Source organism: Otolemur garnettii, unplaced genomic scaffold (genome assembly GCF_000181295.1).
Source record: "Otolemur garnettii isolate 467f Iridium unplaced genomic scaffold, OtoGar3 scaffold00218, whole genome shotgun sequence".
In the NCBI taxonomy this organism is placed as follows: Eukaryota; Metazoa; Chordata; class Mammalia; order Primates; family Galagidae; genus Otolemur; species Otolemur garnettii.
The window spans coordinates 1,224,220-1,241,765 of record NW_003852613.1 but is presented as its reverse complement, the minus strand read 5'-3'; the positions used below and the strand labels follow the sequence as shown (position 1 = coordinate 1,241,765).

The 17,546-nt window shown below is 51.3% G+C and overlaps 1 protein-coding gene across 1 annotated transcript in view; it reads left to right on the top strand.

Annotated features, from left to right (window-relative positions):
- The window catches only part of CLTCL1 (clathrin heavy chain like 1), a 141,502-nt gene that overhangs the window by 85,716 nt on the left and 38,240 nt on the right, over window positions 1-17,546 (top strand). The window contains 11 exon segments of the mRNA XM_012812677.2: window positions 47-174; window positions 2,022-2,159; window positions 4,132-4,296; window positions 5,093-5,273; window positions 6,715-6,845; window positions 6,847-6,879; window positions 7,925-8,050; window positions 8,600-8,742; window positions 9,073-9,307; window positions 11,422-11,544; window positions 14,483-14,625. Coding sequence (XP_012668131.1) covers window positions 47-174; window positions 2,022-2,159; window positions 4,132-4,296; window positions 5,093-5,273; window positions 6,715-6,845; window positions 6,847-6,879; window positions 7,925-8,050; window positions 8,600-8,742; window positions 9,073-9,307; window positions 11,422-11,544; window positions 14,483-14,625 — 1,546 coding nt within the window.

The window sequence follows — 17,546 nt, the reverse complement described above, 5'->3', positions numbered from 1 at the left end:
AACCCGCCACCTTAGGTGTATGTGGCTGGCGCCTTAGCCGGTTGAGCTATAGGCACCGAGCCCCCAGACTGGATCTTGCTGCTGAGGAGTGTGATGAGGGCCAGTCCAGAGCAGGGTCTGCAGTTCTCTCAGACGCTGGTGCAGGGTGAGGAGCCACTGGCTGACCTTGACCAAGTGAGCAAGGGCACCAGGGACAACCTCTTTGGGATTTTTATAACCATCAAAAAGACTCCTTTTCATTTGTTTTTCTGTTAATGTATGTCTCAATGCTTTTCTTTGCTACTAATCTTCCAGGGTTTTTTGGGTGGGATATTTTTTTTTTTTTGAGACAGAGTTTCTGTTACCTCCAGTAGAGTGCTGTGGCGTCATAGTTCACAGCAACCTCAAACTCTTGGGCTCAAGCAATCCTCTTGCCTCAGCCTCCCAAGTAGTTGGGACTACAGGAGCCCACTGCAATACCTGGCTATTTTTCCTATTTTTAGAGGCAGGGTCTCACTCTGCCTCAAGCTGGTCTTAAGCCAAGCAATTCACCTTCATCTGCCTCCCCAAGTGCTAGGATTACGGGTGTGAACCACTGTGCCCAGCAATCTTCCAGGTTTTAAAAATCTGGTATGCCCCAGGGAGCTTGTCTTCTAGTTGTCATTTTGTGAACTCTTGTCATTACCTTTGTTTTGAAGTGTCTTAGAGGACGTATGGGGAGCCAGAAGGATCATGTTTCCTTGTTGGCTTATGGGCCCATATCTATATCCTAGCACTTTGGGAGGCCAAGGTGGGAGGATCGCTTGAGCTCAGGAGTTCAAGACCAACCTGAGCAAGAGTGAGACCGCATTTCTACTAAAAAATAGAAAAATTAGCCCCGCGTTGTGGCAGTTGCCTGTAGTCCCAGCTACTTGGGAGGCTGAGGCAAGAGGATTGCTTGAGCCCAGGAGTTTGAGGTTGCTGTGAGCTAGGCTGAGGCCACGGCACTCTAGACTGGGCAACAAAGAAAAAAGAACTGGTGTCTTAAGTAAATGTTTGTGGTTTTGCTGTTGCGTCTGAGTAATACAGTGATAGTATATGGGCTAGATGCCAGGTATTGGCTGCTGTGTTACTCAGGATACTCCAAGAGACAGAATGAATGGGGTAGATGTGGATAAATCAGAGGGATTTATGAGGGGAGTCAGCTCATGTGGAGGCTGAGACGTCCCGACACGCTGTCTGCCAGCTGGAAATCTCATGATGCAGAATCATGACTGAATCCAACTTCAGAAGCATCAGAGCCAGGGAGACTATGGTGTGACTCTCAGCCTGAAGCTAAAGGCCCACGAGCCTGCCAAGTCCAGATGCCCTCCATTCACTCCATGGACTCATGCCAGTTTCCTCTGGAAACACTCACAGATACGCCCAACATTCATGCTTTACTGTTCTATAGATATTCTTTTATCTAGTCAAGTTAACACTGGAAATTAGCCATTACTGCTTTATCTGGGACTTGATTAAGCAATGTGTTGGTAAGAATGGTTGGATTACTCTAGAGTAGCAGTTCTCAACCTTCCTAATGCCACGAACCTTTAAATACAGTTCCTCATGTTGTGGTGACCCCCAACCAAAAAATTATTTTCGTTGCTGCTTCATAACTGTAATTTTGCTACTGTTATGAATCGTCATGTGTAAATATCTGATATGCAGGATGTATTATCATTGTTACAAAGGGGTCACAACCCACAGGTTGAGAACCACTGCTCTAGAGGATTCTGGGGCTTCATTTGTTAGGAAAGCTGCTCTCTTTAATCCACTCTAGTAAAATGCTCTGTTGGTGAGTATGACATAGGAGATGGGATTTCACAAAAATTTTCTATCTATAATGGTCATAAATTAAATTACAAGAATTTCGATGACATAAAAAGATGCAAAGGGAGGAACTCTGTTGAATTTCTAAGTGAGATTCCATTTCAGGAACTATTTCAGAGAAAATAGGAAAAGGAATAGGAAAAGAAAACCCTATTTCCTTCAAGTGAAAATGTGACTCGGATCTGTTTCAGATTGTGGACATTTTCATGGAAAATGGTTTAATTCAGCAGTGTACATCCTTCCTGTTGGATGCCCTGAAGGACAATCACCCAGCAGAGGGGCACCTGCAGACTCGGCTGCTGGAGATAAACCTGATCCACGCACCCCAGGTGAGTGCACGTCTGTGCTGACACCAGGGGCAGAGTGCCTGTCACTCCCCTGGCTGGGACCCACAGTGGCACATCTTTGCTGACATGAGGGGCAGAGTGCCTGTCACTCCCCTGCCTGGGAACCCCAGTGGCATGTCTGTGCTGACACCAGGGGCAGAGTGCCTGTCACTCCCCAGCCTGGGACCTGCGACCTACCTGCAGCTGTGGGCCAGCCGTGCCTGTGGGTGTCTGTCTGTCTCTACTTCTCTTGGGCTTAAGCAATTCTCTTGCCCCAGCCTCCCCAGTAGCTGGGACTACAGGTGTCCGCCACAATGCCCAGCTATTTTTTGTTGCAGCTGCCACTGCTGTTTACTGGGCTGGGTTCAAACCCAAGGTGTGTCACACACTGTGATCCCCAACCCCCTCCTTCCTTCCCTCTCTTCACTCCCCCATTTCAGTTTTTTTCTTTAAAAGAAGTTATATGGGGGGGTTAAATGCTTTGTAGACAAGAGAATAAAACATGCTAGGACCAACTTATTCTCATCATCATCTCACCGTCCTTCTTTGTCATCGTGACGACTCCCTTTTTTGCCAGCCCGCATCTCCCCTGGTCTCCCTACAGTGGACAGGCTGGGATGTTCCCCTTTGATTTGGGGGTGATACTCAGAAGAGAACAAGAAAAAGGCCAAAGGAGGCCTCTTGGGAACATGGGGATCCTTTTTCTTTTAATTTATTTTTTGAGGCAAAGTCTCACTTTGTCACCCTCGTAGAGTACTGTGGCATCATAACTCACAGCAAACTCCAACTCTTGGGCTTAAGCGATTCTCTTGCCTCAGCCTCCCAAGTAGCTGGGACTGTAGATGCCCATCACAATTCCTGGCTTTTTTTTGTTGCAATTGTCATTGTTGTTTAGCTGGCCCAGGTTGCATTCAAACATCAGTGTATGTGGCTGATGCCATAACCACTGTGCTACCGAGCCCCGCACTGGGATCCTTGAACCTCTTCTTTGTTTCCCCGTGGTAGGGATGTAGGTTTTCCTTTCTCTGTCCCGACGGGCCCTGTCTGCTTCTCCATGCCTTCACATTGTCCTTCCTCCTGGCCTTCCGCTTCTCTGAGCACGTCTTAGAAACCTCTGAGAGGGCGACTCAAACACCTGGGAGCTGCTCATTCTGCACAGAGACTGCGTGTGTTGACCTGCTGTGTCTCAACTTCTCACACTCTCCTTTGCCCACGTTGAGTTGCTTTTCCTCCGTGAGGCAGAGTCATGAGGCAGAGTCATGCAGTGCCCGTGCTGCCCTCACTTGCCCAGGCACCGAATCCACAGAGAGGACGGAGTGGCTGTGAGAGTGGGGGCTGGACGCAGCCTCCTCACTCACCCCAGCCTTAACCAGACTGGTTAGATACCACTCAGCAGGCAGCAGGGTTGCTGTGTCAATGGCATTCTTAGCCCAGCAATTATTTATTTAATGATAATGTTAAGCCTCATCAAAATTCTTTCGAGGGATGTTCATTGTTTTTAAATGTAACCTCTACCTCCCAGTTCTCCCTTAAACCTAGTGAAGTCCAATGAACACAAATAGGATCTGTGACTTTGGGGTCTAATTCTGACCGTTACTAGTGAGAGCTGAGGATTAAAGACCGTCTGGCAGACTTGAGCCCTCATGTTTATCCTGCCTTAGAAACCCCAGGAGAACATAATTAGCTTCCACGATGACTGGACAGCTCAGTCATGATGGGTATGGGGCCTTGGTCCCTCTCACATGCCCACCGCTGTGGCCACTTGGGCTACATGCTGGCATCAGATGGAGCCTCATGTGAAGGCTCTCAAACGACTTCCAGGATGGCAGGGCTCTGCGTGGAAGTGTGGCCATGGTCAGGGCCCATGAGGGCTGGTTCCCAAGCTCTGCCCTGCCCTGCAGACTCAATTGAGCCACTGCTTCTACCTAGTCCTTGCCAGCAATCAGGCTTTCTCACTGAGCTCACTTTTTCATAGGTTGCCGATGCCATTCTTGGAAATCAGATGTTTACTCATTACGATCGGGCCCACATCGCCCAGCTGTGTGAGCAGGCCGGCCTCCTGCAGCGGGCACTGGAGCACTACACCGACCTCTGCGACATCAAGAGGGTCCTCGTCCACATGCACCTGCTCAACCCTGAGGTGGGTGTAGGCTGGACACTCCCATGTGGGTGGTGCCATGCAGTGGTAGCCCCAGGTGCACCCTGATGTGAGGTCACTGTGAGGCCACATCAGGACCCAGTCACACCCTGCCCGCAATCTGCCCACTTGGCAGTGTGTCTGGGCCCCATGTCACCTTTCTTTCCGATGTCCACCTTAACTTGACCTAATAGCAGAACAGAAACAACCTTTTTATTTGCTTTTTTGTTTGTTTTTTAAGAGACAGAGTCTTACTTTGTGGCCCTCAGTAAAGTGTTGTGGTTTCATAACTCAGAGCAACCTCCAGTTCTTGGGCTTAAGCGATTCTCTTGCCTTAGCCTCCCGAATAGCTAGGACCACAGTGCCCAGCTATTTTTTTTGTTGTTGCAATTTGGCCAGGGCCAAGTTTGAACCCACCACCCTCAGTATATGAGGCTGGCGACCCACTCATTGAGCCACAGGCACCGCCCCAGAAACAACCTTTTAACACTGACAGCCCAGCAGGGCTGTCTGAAACAATTAGCAAAAGCTAAAAACAGTGACTGTGTCCCAGTTTGCAGAATGGCTTTGGTACCACCTGGGGAACATTCTGGGATGGGCAGTTTAGGACAATGTCTCGTCTCAAGTTTACGCCTTGTTCCCACTTTTTCTCACGGTGAATAGTTGTTTTTCTGTCCTAAAGTGGAAATTCTTTATATTTTTGACCCTTGCAGGAATGGAGGACATCCAGTTATTTTCCGAGTCTTCTCAGTACTCAAGGCTGTGCACAGCTGTGGACAGACTCTTTTTTTATTCCCAGTGGCTTGTCGGCTTCTTTGGCTCCTTGTCGCTGGAGGATTCTGTGGAGTGTCTGTGTGCCCTGCTGTCCCCAAACATCAGACAGAACCTCCAGCTGTGTGTGCAGGTGGCCTCTCAGTACCACAAGCAGCTGGGCACACAGTCCCTGGTGGAGCTCTTTGAGTCCTTCAAGAGTTACGAAGGTAAACCGCAGCCTCCAGCCCACCTGCCATGCATCTGAGCCTCTTCTCAGATGTGCTGTCTGCCTGATGAGACTGGCCAGGTCACCTCCCTTTGTCCTTCTGGGGGTGTCACACCAGAACAGTGAGCTACAGTGAGGGTGGGTGCTTTACTGGGGACAGGTGGCGAGCTGTCTGGCCTGCTCAGGGGAGAGACTGAGCATCTGTCTGGTGGGACATTCAGCTGCTGTGCTTTGCCCAGGGAGCAGGCCTCCTCCTCGGGAGACGCCACACGGAAGCCCTGAGCAGAGGACTGGGGGCTGGGACAGGAGTGGCGGCAGAGTAGCATTGGGGCTGCCTGTTCCCAGCCTATCATCAGAGCCTCATGATTACAGTTAAGGACATCAGCTGGAGGGCGGGGCCTGTGGCGGAGCTGGTAGGGCTCCGGCTCCATATACAGAGGGTGGTGGGTACAAACCCAGCCCTGGCCGAACTGCAACAAAAAAATAGCCGAGTGTTGTGGCGGGCGCCTGTAGTCTCAGCTACTTGGGAGGCTGAGGCAGGAGAATCGCTTATGCCCAGGAGTTTGAGGTTGCTGTGAGCTGTGTGACTCTATAGAAGGCAAGTGAGACTGTCTCTACAAAAAAAAACTTAAAAAAAAAAGGACATCAGTGGGAAGAGTGTCCTCTGGGACATGTGCTACCCTGTTGCTGTTACTGTCACTAGTATCTCCTCATGGGCCTGCAGTGACTCAGAGCAGTGTTAGCCTCTGTTGAACAGTGTCTGCTGGGACTCACCATGGGGCTCAGACGTGGTGGCCACCCCACTGTCTGCTCCAGGTCAGGCTATGGCCTCATCGTGTGTAGTCTCCCCACCCCCTAGGGGCTGTTGCTCACTGTCTGTCCCCAGCACATCTTTGTAGAACAGCTGTACCACAGCTCTCAGGCCACCTAAGTGGGAATTATTCTTGAAGATCTGTACCTAGGCCCCCAGAAGGAACCCACACACACCAATATCCAGTATTTCACATCAGAACATCCCAGGTGTACCTCCCCAGGTGGAAATCTGACTAGCTACCTGTGTTTGGGGGAGATGTCAGAACAGAATTCCTCTCGGTCGTGAGTCCTAAGTGTGCTGTCAGGACCCAGAGCACAGGGCAGGGTCAGCGTGGTGGGCTGCCGACAGAGGGCAGCGATGGCTACAGAGGGTGGGTGGGTGTCACTAGGATAAACAGTGGGTCCTCCTTACCCAGAGCACAGGGCAGGTCGGTGTGGTGGGCTGCCAGTAGAGGGCAGCGATGGCTACAGAGAGGGTGGGTGGGTGTCACGAGGACAGAGACAGAATGGGCCCTCCTCACCCAGAGCACAGAGCAGTCGGTGTGGCTGACTCCTGCAGGAGGACAGCAGTGGCTACAGAGGGTGGGTGGGTGTCACGATGACAGAGACGGAGTGGGCCCTCCTCACAGGCCTCTTCTACTTCCTGGGCTCCATCATCAACTTCAGCCAAGACCCAGACGTGCACCTGAAATACATCCAGGCTGCCTATAAGACAGGGCAGATCAAGGAGGTGGAGAGGGTCTGCCAAGAGAGCAGCTGCTTACAACCCGGAGCACGTAAAGAACTTCCTGAAGGTGCGTCCAGCCCCTCCCGCAGACTCTCTCCCAGGGGCAGATGGGACAGACCTTGAGCAGAGCTTCCTAAGGTAGAAAGGTGGACATGTCTTGCCTCAGTCCCCTGGGACAGGTCTCCACTTAGTGGTTCAGGTTCTTAGAGGAACTGGTCTGTCACTTTAAGACCTTTTATGGAGAGAAACTCAAGGCTGTGCTCTTAAATGAGTGGAAGGAGTCAGGTTCTTGCTGCACCGTGATTCTCCACACCTCCACCGTGCGTTGGTGAGATGAGGCGAGGCTGCAGTCACAGAGGCCACTCAGTGCTGGTAGCAGGAAGGACAGGCGTCCTGCCTCTTTCTCAAGTGACAGTCCTGGGTGCCTTGGGTTAATGAGGTGGCTTTCCCTTCTACCATCCTTCAAGGACCAGCCTGCTGTCTGCTTTGCCATCTTTAGCATACCGCCCAGAATGTGGCCTCCCCAGCCAGCAGGACAAGGGAAGCACGGAGCAACCTGCATGGGTCGCCTCAGGGTTCCCGCTCCCCTGGAGGGAGTGAGGTCACATGGTCATGCCTGAAACCTCTAGGGAACCTGGGAGGTATAAACAAGGACTGGACCCAAGTAAGGGAGGCGTGACTTTGGGGGCCCTTGACCGTCCTGCTCAAGGGCCAGCACTCTCTGGGAAGGTGCACAGCTGTGTTCCTGGGGCCTGGGGCCTGTGGCTATCTGTCTAAAGAGCCCACTTCACTGCAGGTGCACTGCCCCAGAGAGCAGTCTGGCCTGTGAGAGATTTATGAATAACCAGCTGCTTGTCTTAACCCCAAAGAAGTCTAAATTCACAGTCTTTAACCAGATAGTATCTTCTCTCCCCTGCTTGTTTCCCAAAGCAAACACAACATCGAGTGACAGCATATCCAGAACCAGGTCTCATTCCGAGCGCCCCGCCCCCCCCCCCAACACCGTGTGCCACTTCCCAGCACAGGCATTGTCCTCTGTGCTGGGCTGTGAGCTGTGAGGTCTGCTCAGGTGTCTCCACTCCCTGACCTGGTTTATGCCTTCAAACCCTTAGGAGGCCAAGCTCACAGACCAGCTTCCCCTCATCATCGTGTGTGACAGGTTCAACTTTGTGCACAACCTCGTCCTGTATTTATACCGCGACCATCTGCAAAAGTACATTGAGACCTACGTCCAGAAGGTACGGCCACCTGCTTGCCATCGGCCTCCGGGTGACACAGGCTGCGGCCTCCACTGAGGAGCTGCCTCTGATGCCTGAGCATTTCAGACCCCGTCAGTCTGAAGGTGGCATATTAGTCTGCTCAGCCTGCTGGAATAGAGGGCCACAGATGGGCGGCTTAAACAGAAGCCATTTACTTCTCACAGTTGTGGGAGCTGGGAACGCGAGATTGGGGTGCTGGCGGGTTTGGTTCCTGTCCTCCAGGGTTGCAGACCACCGCCCCCCCCCACCATCCTCATGCAGCCCTTCTGTGGACGTGCCCTCAGATGTCTCTTCCTCTGACAGGGGTGCCAGCCCTGCTGGATTAGGGCCCCATGCTCATAGTTAGCTACCCCCTGAAATGCCCTCTCTGCAAATAGGGTCCCAGTGGGAGTCAGGGCTTCACCAGGAATTTTGACAGGACACAGTTCAGCCCTAAACAGGAGCCCTGTGAGGGTCTCACTGTCAAACCCTGGGGGGCTAATCAGGGACCTGCAGCTGTAGCACTGAAGCGCCCCTCGACTCCTCCAGGTCAACCCTAGCCGGACCCCTGCTGTGGTTGGAGGGCTGCTTGACGTGGACTGTCCTGAGGAGGTGATTAAGAACTTACTCATGGCAGTGAGAGGACGGTTCTCCACGGATGAGCTAGTGGCTGAAGTAGAAAAAAGAAATCGGTAAAGGGTCCTTACTTGGTGTTTCTCTTGTCCCATCTCTTGCTAAGTCTCTGACTCATTCTCCAAGATGCTTTCAGGGTCGGCCTCCTGACCCCGGAACTGTACACGTCTTAGGTCTAGTAATGGGTTATTTGCTATTGGTGTTGAAGACTTAGGGGAAAACTTAACAATTGACGTCAATTTGGGAACCAGGTCTATCTTGATCCTTAGAGCAACGTGGAGTTGATGGAGAGACTTTTGGCGGTGGGATGTTTCAAAAAGCAAGACTGGGAGGCCAGGGTTGCCCTAGAGGTTCCTTGAGATGTTCACGGTACCCTGCTTCTTTCAAAGGCTCAAGTTGCTGCTTCCCTGGCTGGAGTCCCGAGTTCAGGAGGGCTGTGAAGAGCCCACCACTCACAACACACTCGCAAAAATCTACATTGATAGCAATGAGAACCCTGAGCGCTTCCTGAGGGAGAACCCTCACTACGACAGCCGCGTGGTGGGCCGGTACTGTGAGAAGCGGGACCCCCACCTGGCTTGCATTGCCTATGAGCAGGGCCAGTGTGACCTGGAGCTCATCAAGGTGAGCAGCGGACGCCCTTGGTGGTGATCCTGGTGCCCAGGCTCAGGGGGCCGGGCTCCAGATGGTGCCTGTGGGAGCCAATCAGGGCCCTGCATCTCTGGGGACAGTGAGTAATGGGGGCCCTTCCATGGACTAGTCCTCCTTGTGATCTGGCTGCTTTAGGGGACCTGCTGCACTGTCTGTACGTGTGTCTGGGGGCCCAGTTAGCCCCGGATCTGACCCTTCACTTCTCTGCTCACAGTTCTTGGTGTTGACTAGTAACTGGAGGGTGAGGTGAAACTTCCTGGCCTAACCCGTGAGCTCCTCTGTAGACCTCCCCACTCCTGCCTGCCCAGCCACCCTCCACCACCTACCTGGCGTAGCCTGCAGGTCTCGGCACCTTCTGCCCCAAGTGCCCTCGTATCCCCGTCCCTGTCTTGGTGCCCCCCTCACATCCCCTCCCTCATCTTTCTGACTGGCCTCGCTCTTGCCGGCCCACTCTCCCAGGTCTCCTGCCTCCACCTGCCCAGGCTTGGATTTATTAGGTAATTACATTCTTAGGTTGAGCTATAATGAGTAGTTGGTACTTACCATTTGTCCTAAAAATCCAGCCCCTCTGGTGGTTGTACGTAACGTTTGTTCAGCTGTACTCTCCTGGCAGCCATCGGTCTGCTTGTCCCCAGCACCCTGGCATACCTGTTGGGGAAGGTGTCTGTCAGGCATGAGTACATGGAGTCAAAGATGGGAAACGGTTCTGCAGCTTCACACACTGCCCTGGGTCGTGGACACTGGCCACAGAAGTGACTGCTAAGTAGACTCGGCCTCGCGCCTGGCAGTCTCCGGGGGACTGGCTTTTGTAAAGCTGGGATATTAGCTTATTTGATGCTAATAAGTCACTTTTCTTGGGTCTTATTATACTAACTTGGCACTGCCTGTCCGTTTAGTGATGCTGAGTTTAGATAGCAAAGAAACACTCACTGAAGTCTGCTCTGTGCAAAAGAGCTCAGAGTGTCAGGAGGGCACGGCCCCCATGCAGCTGGCTCCACACCAGCCTGCTCTGGCTTCCTGCCATGTGTGCAGACCACCAGCCTTGCACTCACAGACATGGGCGTGCATCATCAGCCTTGAGCCTGACCCTGGGCACTCCATAGATAGGACTCTCACCAGCGCTCAGCAAATGATTCACACATCAGAATGTTCCACTGGACAGTAGGCATTTGAACATCTGTGATTACATTCAGAGAAGAGTCTCAAGATCAGGTAGCAAAAGCAAATTTTAAAGTTTTTAGGTGTTGGGCCAAGGTGGGAGGATTGCATGAGCTCACGAGTTCTAAGACCATCTTGAGAAAGAGCAAGACCTCGTCTCTACTGAAAATAGAAAAAAACTAGCTGGGCGTCATGCAGACATCTGTAATCCCAGCTACTTGGGAGACTCAGGCAAGAGGCTCACTTGAGCCCAAGAGACTGAGGTTGCTGTGAGCTATGATGACACCAGGGCATTCTACCTAAAGTGACAGAGTAAGACTCTGTCTAAAAAAAAGTTTTTAGGTCTTGTGATGTTGCAATACATGTGCTACTTATACCAGTCCCAGGCTCAAGCTTTAGAAGTGGTTTAGAGCTAGCTACATGGAAGTACTGAAATTTAAATTACAAATTTTGTTCATCTGGTGCACACTTGATGTTAAGCACTCAGGAGCCTCCTCTGTCCAGAAGTGGTTGTACTGGACAGCACAGAATAGAGAGCATGTCCATCGTTGCAGAAAGCCCCACCAGCTGGGCGGAGGTGCTGGCGTGTGATGTTACAGACCTAGGGAGTGGCGTCTGGAGGCATTTCTCCCTGAGGAGCATGGTGTTAGCCCTGCAGGATGTGGGGGTCCTGTGTCAGAGCTCAGTGGGCCCTACCTGCTAGGCAGAGGTGCTGGCATGTGCTGTTACAGACCTAGGGAGTGGTGTCTGGAGGCATTTCTCCCTGAGGAGCATGGTGTTAGCCCTGCGGGATGTGGGGGTCCTGTGTCAGAGCTCAGTGAGCCCCACTTCTCCACCACACGCGTGTCAGGGACAGGGGGAACTAACTTATCTTGTCCAATTTTTATTGACCAGCTGCTTGTGTTACATGCACAGTGGTCTCCTTTCAGGTCTGCAATGAGAACTCTCTGTTCAAAAGCGAGGCCCGCTACCTGGTGCACAGGAAGGACCCGATCCTCTGGGCTCGTGTCCTCGAGGAGACTGACCCATCCAGGAGACAGCTGATTGACCAGGTGAGGCTCATGGGGGTGTGTCTGTGCCTGGGTTGGCCTCTGATCATTTTGTGGCTCAAGACTGGTCTAATTGTTACATCTAAAACATCTTCCTCCTCTTAAGGGCCTTCTCCCCTGGAGAAATGGCTTGTCTAAAAATGATTCCGTTCCTGAGGGTAAACTGACTTGGAGTTGTTTATTGCCTAAGGGTGTAGGTTTCGCCTATCAAAGGCAGGGATCTGTGGCCCCCAGGAGTCCTTGTGGCTGACCTGCTGGCAAGCCTGCCTGCCTGCTGAGTCCTTGATTGTGTTTCCATTTCCGCCCCTGTTGATGGCAGTTAAGTGGCTCTCAAGATTGTTCTCAACTTGACTTCTCTTTATCAAGGGATAAAAGAGTAAGGGGACTTTATCCCTTGTGCCGACTGTGACTGTCAAGCTCCTCCTTGGAGCCGAACCATAGTCCTGGGGCCAGGGGTCATTATGAGGTGCAGCCTGAGTGGGCTTCCTTCAGCTCTGGAAGAGCCTGCCCTTCCCCCTCTGTGCTCAGCACTGTCCCTAGACTGTTGGGCTTACTGCTCAGGGGTGGGCCAAGATCGGTGGTCCAAGACCAGTGGGGAAATAAATCCTGGTCCAGCAAGTGGCTTCAGCTCTGAGCATGGGATTGGGTTAGAGCTCCCACCTCCTGTACATGATTGCCACCTGCCAGGTGGATGCTTCAGACTCCGAGGGCTGGATTTCACCTTTATTTCTGCTGAATTTAATCTTCTAGTTATCTGTCCACTATCCCCTCAAGCCTGTGCCATTATTTTTTAAATAACTTTTTTTTTATTTTGAAACACTTTTACATTCACAAAAGGCCATGTTGCTATGTCAACTTGGCACTTGTACGTCCGAATCTGATAAAAAATAACATTGAATAATAAAGGGCCAGGGCCAGAGTCAGTTTAGATTCTACTAGGGATTCACTGCAAGTCACAGACATCAGACATTTCTCAAGGAGAAGTCCAGCCACCCAGCGGGGGAAGGTGACCTCGAGTTGGCACCAGGGAATGGCTGGGTAGACGCTGACTGAGCTGAAGCCAGCAGGAGCCCCTTGTCCGGCTACTTCTCTATGGCTGGCTGCCCAGTCATTAGACTGCGGTAACCATATCAAGCCACCTCCCAGTGGGCAGGACTACCGTGCCACTCCAGCTGGGAGTGCACAGTAACAGGGGCAGACTGCTTTAGTTCCTAGAGCAGAACCTCGTTATGGAAAGTTTACTGAAAGGGAGTGTGTCCTGAGGTAACGTCTGGTTGGCCATCCTGTGTCGACTCAAATAGGTGATGGAAATTTATGTTTTGCCATGTAAACAGTCTGTGTATGTTTACTTCACCTGCTCTGAGGTTTTCAAGACCTGACAGTTGGATGGCACCTGGGAGATTCCCCATTCTGTGGATGGACCAGTGTGCTGTGTGCCCCTTTCCCTCAGGGGTGCCCTTCTTGGTTGCAGCTACTGAGATAGCTCCTTTTCTCTAAGGCAGGAGTTTGGTTTGAGGTTGCTGTGAGTTAGGCTGACAGCCTGGCACTCTAGCCTGGGCAGCAGAATGAGAGCTTGTGGCCCAGGGGTCCTCAGCTGTGTAAGACCTCCTCACGGCCACCTGTTCTCTCCCAGTGATACACTCGTGATGCTCACCTCAGAGGAACACCAGAAACAGGCAAAAGGAACAGATCCTGAAGTCACTGGAGGCCCCTACACAGAGAGCAGTGCGGCTTCCCACACCGGGGTCACTGGGGAAGCGTCTCTTGGAAACTTGTCTTTCCACCCTATTTGTAGGTTTTTCTGCAGGTGAGACACGGTGATTGGATGTGGGCAGTACAGTGGCCTTTTGTGGTCCTTCCTTCAGGGTGTGGCTCGGCCTGCACTTGCCTCTGTGGCCAGCAGGAGGCTGCTGGAGCCCACAGCGAGCTCAGGAAAGAGTCAGAGCCAGTTTTTGCTATGCCTTTTAAAAAACAAAGATTTTTACGCAGATGTAAGATTTCAAATGCCTGTTTAGTACACTGTGATACTCATGTTGGAATAAGTTTAGACAGTATGGTTGAGTTAAAAGTCTGCAGCACATTTGATCTGAGAGAAAAACTAGACCAAACTGAGAATTCCGTGAAGTCCAGTGCTTAAAATCCCCTTCTCTCTTTCTAAAAGCAGAGTATGAATGTATTAACTCAGTAACTAAGAAAATGACATGAAGGCTACATTAACCAGTTTCATGAGAGTATTTCAAAATGTGTATGAAAACACCACACTGTACCCCATGATTGCATTAATGTACACAGCTATGATTTAATAAAAAAACTAAAATAAAAAATCCCCTTCCCCAGCTCTACACCTGTAGCTCAGCAGTTAGAGCGCCAGCCACATACACTATAACTGGCAGGTTCAAACCCAACCCGGGCCTGCCAACAACAATGACAAGTACAACCAAAAATAGCCAGGCATTGTGGCAAGTGCCTGTAGTCCCAGCTATTTGGGAGGCTGAGGCAAGAGAATCGCTTAAGCCCAAGAGTTTGAGGTTGCTGTGAGCTGTGATGCCACAGCACTCTACCAGGGCAACATAGTGACACTGTCTCAAATAAATAAATGCATAAAATCCCCTTCCCCAGAGAAGGGGAAGGGGGTCATGGTGTGTGACACACCTTTTGGGGCCAGGGCACAATTATAAGGGGCACCCTACCTAACAAATGCAATCAGTGCAACCTAATTCTTTGTACCCTCAATGAATAAAACAATAAAAACAAACAATGAAAATTTAAATGACATCCCCTTCCCCTTCTACCCTGTGCATGTCCCCTCTGCTCTTTGTCTGTTCCTGACCGTCTTGGAACAATCTTTCTTTATTTGGAGGAGTCCTTCCTTTCTGCTTAGTTTCAAAAATACAGTCTTGAATTGACTTAATCAAGTTTTTAAAATGTTTTTTACACCCAGGTGGTACAAACAGCATTGGCAGAAACACAGGACCCTGAGGAGGTCTCAGCCACTGTCAAAGCCTTTATGGCAGCTGACCTGCCTAATGAACTAATTGAGCTGCTGGAGAAGATTGTTCTGGAAAACTCCATCTTCAGTGAGCACAGATGCGGCTATGTTAGGGGTAGCTGTGGACTGGGCCAAATCAGTGCCTGCCTCGCACTGCCTTTTGTAGTCTCGTGTCACCTACACACCCAGCCCCCGGGGGCAGCTCCCTGAACACCGGCCCCTCTTCTCCCTTGCCTCCTGCCCACCTCCTATCCAGCCAGTCTCAGGTCCTCTGGGAACCTAGACTTCTCTCACTGCTCTGGCCCATGCTGCTCAGAAAAGGGGGACTACCATTTCATGAGGGACTGAAATGTCCCAAGGGTGTGATAAACTATTGAAATCATGGTGAACAAAGCTAGGTAACAGGGTCCAGGAGAACCTCATCTGGGCAGGTGTCAGTGAGGACCAGCTACAAATGCAGTGTAGGGACGTGTGCAGTGGGGCTGTGGTGGGAGGGGCTCTCTGTGGGAGCGCAGTGGGGGCTGTGGTGGGAGGGGCTCTCTGTGGGAGCACAGTGGGTGCTGTCATCCGAAGGGCTCTCTAGCAGGAGTGGGAGCCCCCAGGAGGCAAGCCCTGCCTCAACGTGGGCACATCTAGCCTGCCTCTGCTGTAGAGTCACGGTCAGAGACTGTGTCAGGTGAACTGTATCCACATCAGTGTGAAGATTTAATTGTGAAATTTATTTCATAGACAAGAAGAACTTGCAAGGGCTGTGTTACTGTAGAAAGTAACGTGTGTGTTTTAATTTGGAAATGCTGTGTGTAATGGTACATGGAATGTGAAATTATGTTTTAATCAAATCATGAACACTGGTTGAGTATGCCCAAGTAAGGTGCCCAAGTAAGGTGCCTGGGGTAGCTGAGATGTTCTATCTGGCTGTCAGAGGGACTTCCTTTGATAGGTATTAGCCTGCAGGCATTCCCAGACACTCAAAGGCAACTCTGCTGCCCTCTTGATCCCCACTTCTCAGATATACAGGGGGACATGTGAGTTCCTGATCTTGTTTCTGTGGCTTCTCCACCGGGCTTACTTCTCTGTAGGTGAAGATAACTCAGGTTGGCTGAGACTGGAGACCTAGGGACTGGGACAGATCTTGTCGCTGAGAAATCATAAAAATGTAGGATGAGGGGCGGCACCTTCTGGCTCAAAGTAGGGCGCTGGCCCCATATGCTAGAGGTGGCAGGTTCAAACCCAGCCCCAGCCAAAAACTGCAAAAACAAAAAATAGGATGAGATCCATTGTACCCAATTCTAGTATGAATGCAGTAGATGAGCTAATATAGGAGGGGATGGGGACAGCCTGTGGCTCAATGGATAGGACGCTGTTTCCATATACCAAGGGGGACAAGTTCGAACCCAACCCCCGCCAAACTTCAACAAAAAATAGCCAGGTATTGTGGCAGGCACCTGTAGTCGCAGTTACTCAGGAGGCTGAGGCAAGAGAATTGCCTAAGCCCAGGAGTTGGAGGGTTGCTGTGAGGTGTGACACCACAGCACTCTACCGAGGGTGACAAAGTGAGACTCTGTCTCTTAAAAAAAAGAGGGGATGCAGGGGATGAAGGAGAGGGGAGGGAGAAGAGGGAGGAGGATGGGGGTCACGATGTATGGTACACCTCTTGGGGGTGGCACACAATTACAAGAGGGACTTTATTTAACAAATGCAATCAGTGTAACCTAATTCTTCGTACCCTCAATCCTGAACAACAACAAAAAAGATAAAAGAAAAATGTAGGATGAATTATACAGACTATTTTTGAAATTGAATTCAGTTGCCAGGCACAGTGTCTCATTCCTGTAGTCCCAGCTACTCAGAAGGCAGAGGCAGGAGGATTGCTTCAGCCCAGGAGTTAGAGACTGCTGTGAGCTGTGATCACACCACTGCACTCCAGCCTGGGCAACAGAGCAAGACCCTAGCTCAAAAATTTTTGTTTATTTCAGAAGTAAATGAATCATCCAGGCCCATGCCTGTAATCCTAGCACTCTGGGAGGCCAAAGTATTGCTTGAGCTGAGGAGTTGGAGGCCAACCTAAGCAAGAGAGATACCTGTCTCTAAAAATAGCTGCTGTGGCAGGTGTCTGTGAAGCTGAGGGAAGAGAATCACCTTGAGCCCAAGAGTTTGAGGTTGCTGTGAGCTATGATACTATGGCACTCTACCAGGGGCAACAAAGTGAGACTGTCTCAAAAAAAAAAAAAAAATCAATGAGCTAGCAAATAAATATAGAAGACAGAGCTTGAGGGGGCGGAGCATGATGGTGGATGGGAAGGACGTTTAGCTGAGCCTTCCTGGAGCAAAAGGGCAGAGGGAGCAGCTGGATCAGTCCTGGTGTGGAGTACAGCAGTGGTTCAGAGTGTGCCGCGATTTGGTGGAGCTGCAGAGAACTAACACACTTGGGCAAGTTTCTGCGAGCACGCCCAGGCCACAGCGGTGAGGTCTCAGAAACCCAGTTTGCGGTTCTTGGGGGAAGCCAGGCGGTGTTCTCCCGAACGGAATTTGGTGTCCAGATTGGAGTGCTGGTTGGAGCAGCTTTACCACGGTTTGGCAACTGGTGAAGCATTCGTCAGGGAAGAGTTCCCAGACAGTGGGAAACCATAGCGGGCATCTCGCTGGACGCCTGCGCGGATAGCGGACTTTAATGCATGTCAGACTCCGGGACTCCGAAACGATTGGAGAAGTGGGCACTCCCCAGCGGAGTTTGGGGGCCAGTTTGGGGTGCTGTCTGGAGCAGTCCTACTGCAGTTTGGCAGTGGTGAAACTTCCGTAGGGGAGAAAGTTCCCAGCCAGGGAGACACCATGGTGAAGAAGGGCCCTGTGAGCCTGTGCAGGGGGCCTCCTGCTGGGGGCCTAAGGCGCGGCGGTCTGAGTTCCACCTGCCGGGAGTTAATGGTCCTTCCCTAGGGACAGGCCCAGGGACCCGGCTCTCCATGGCAATAGTTACAGGAGTAGTCTATGAGACCTGTCTCTGAAGAATTATTGGCTC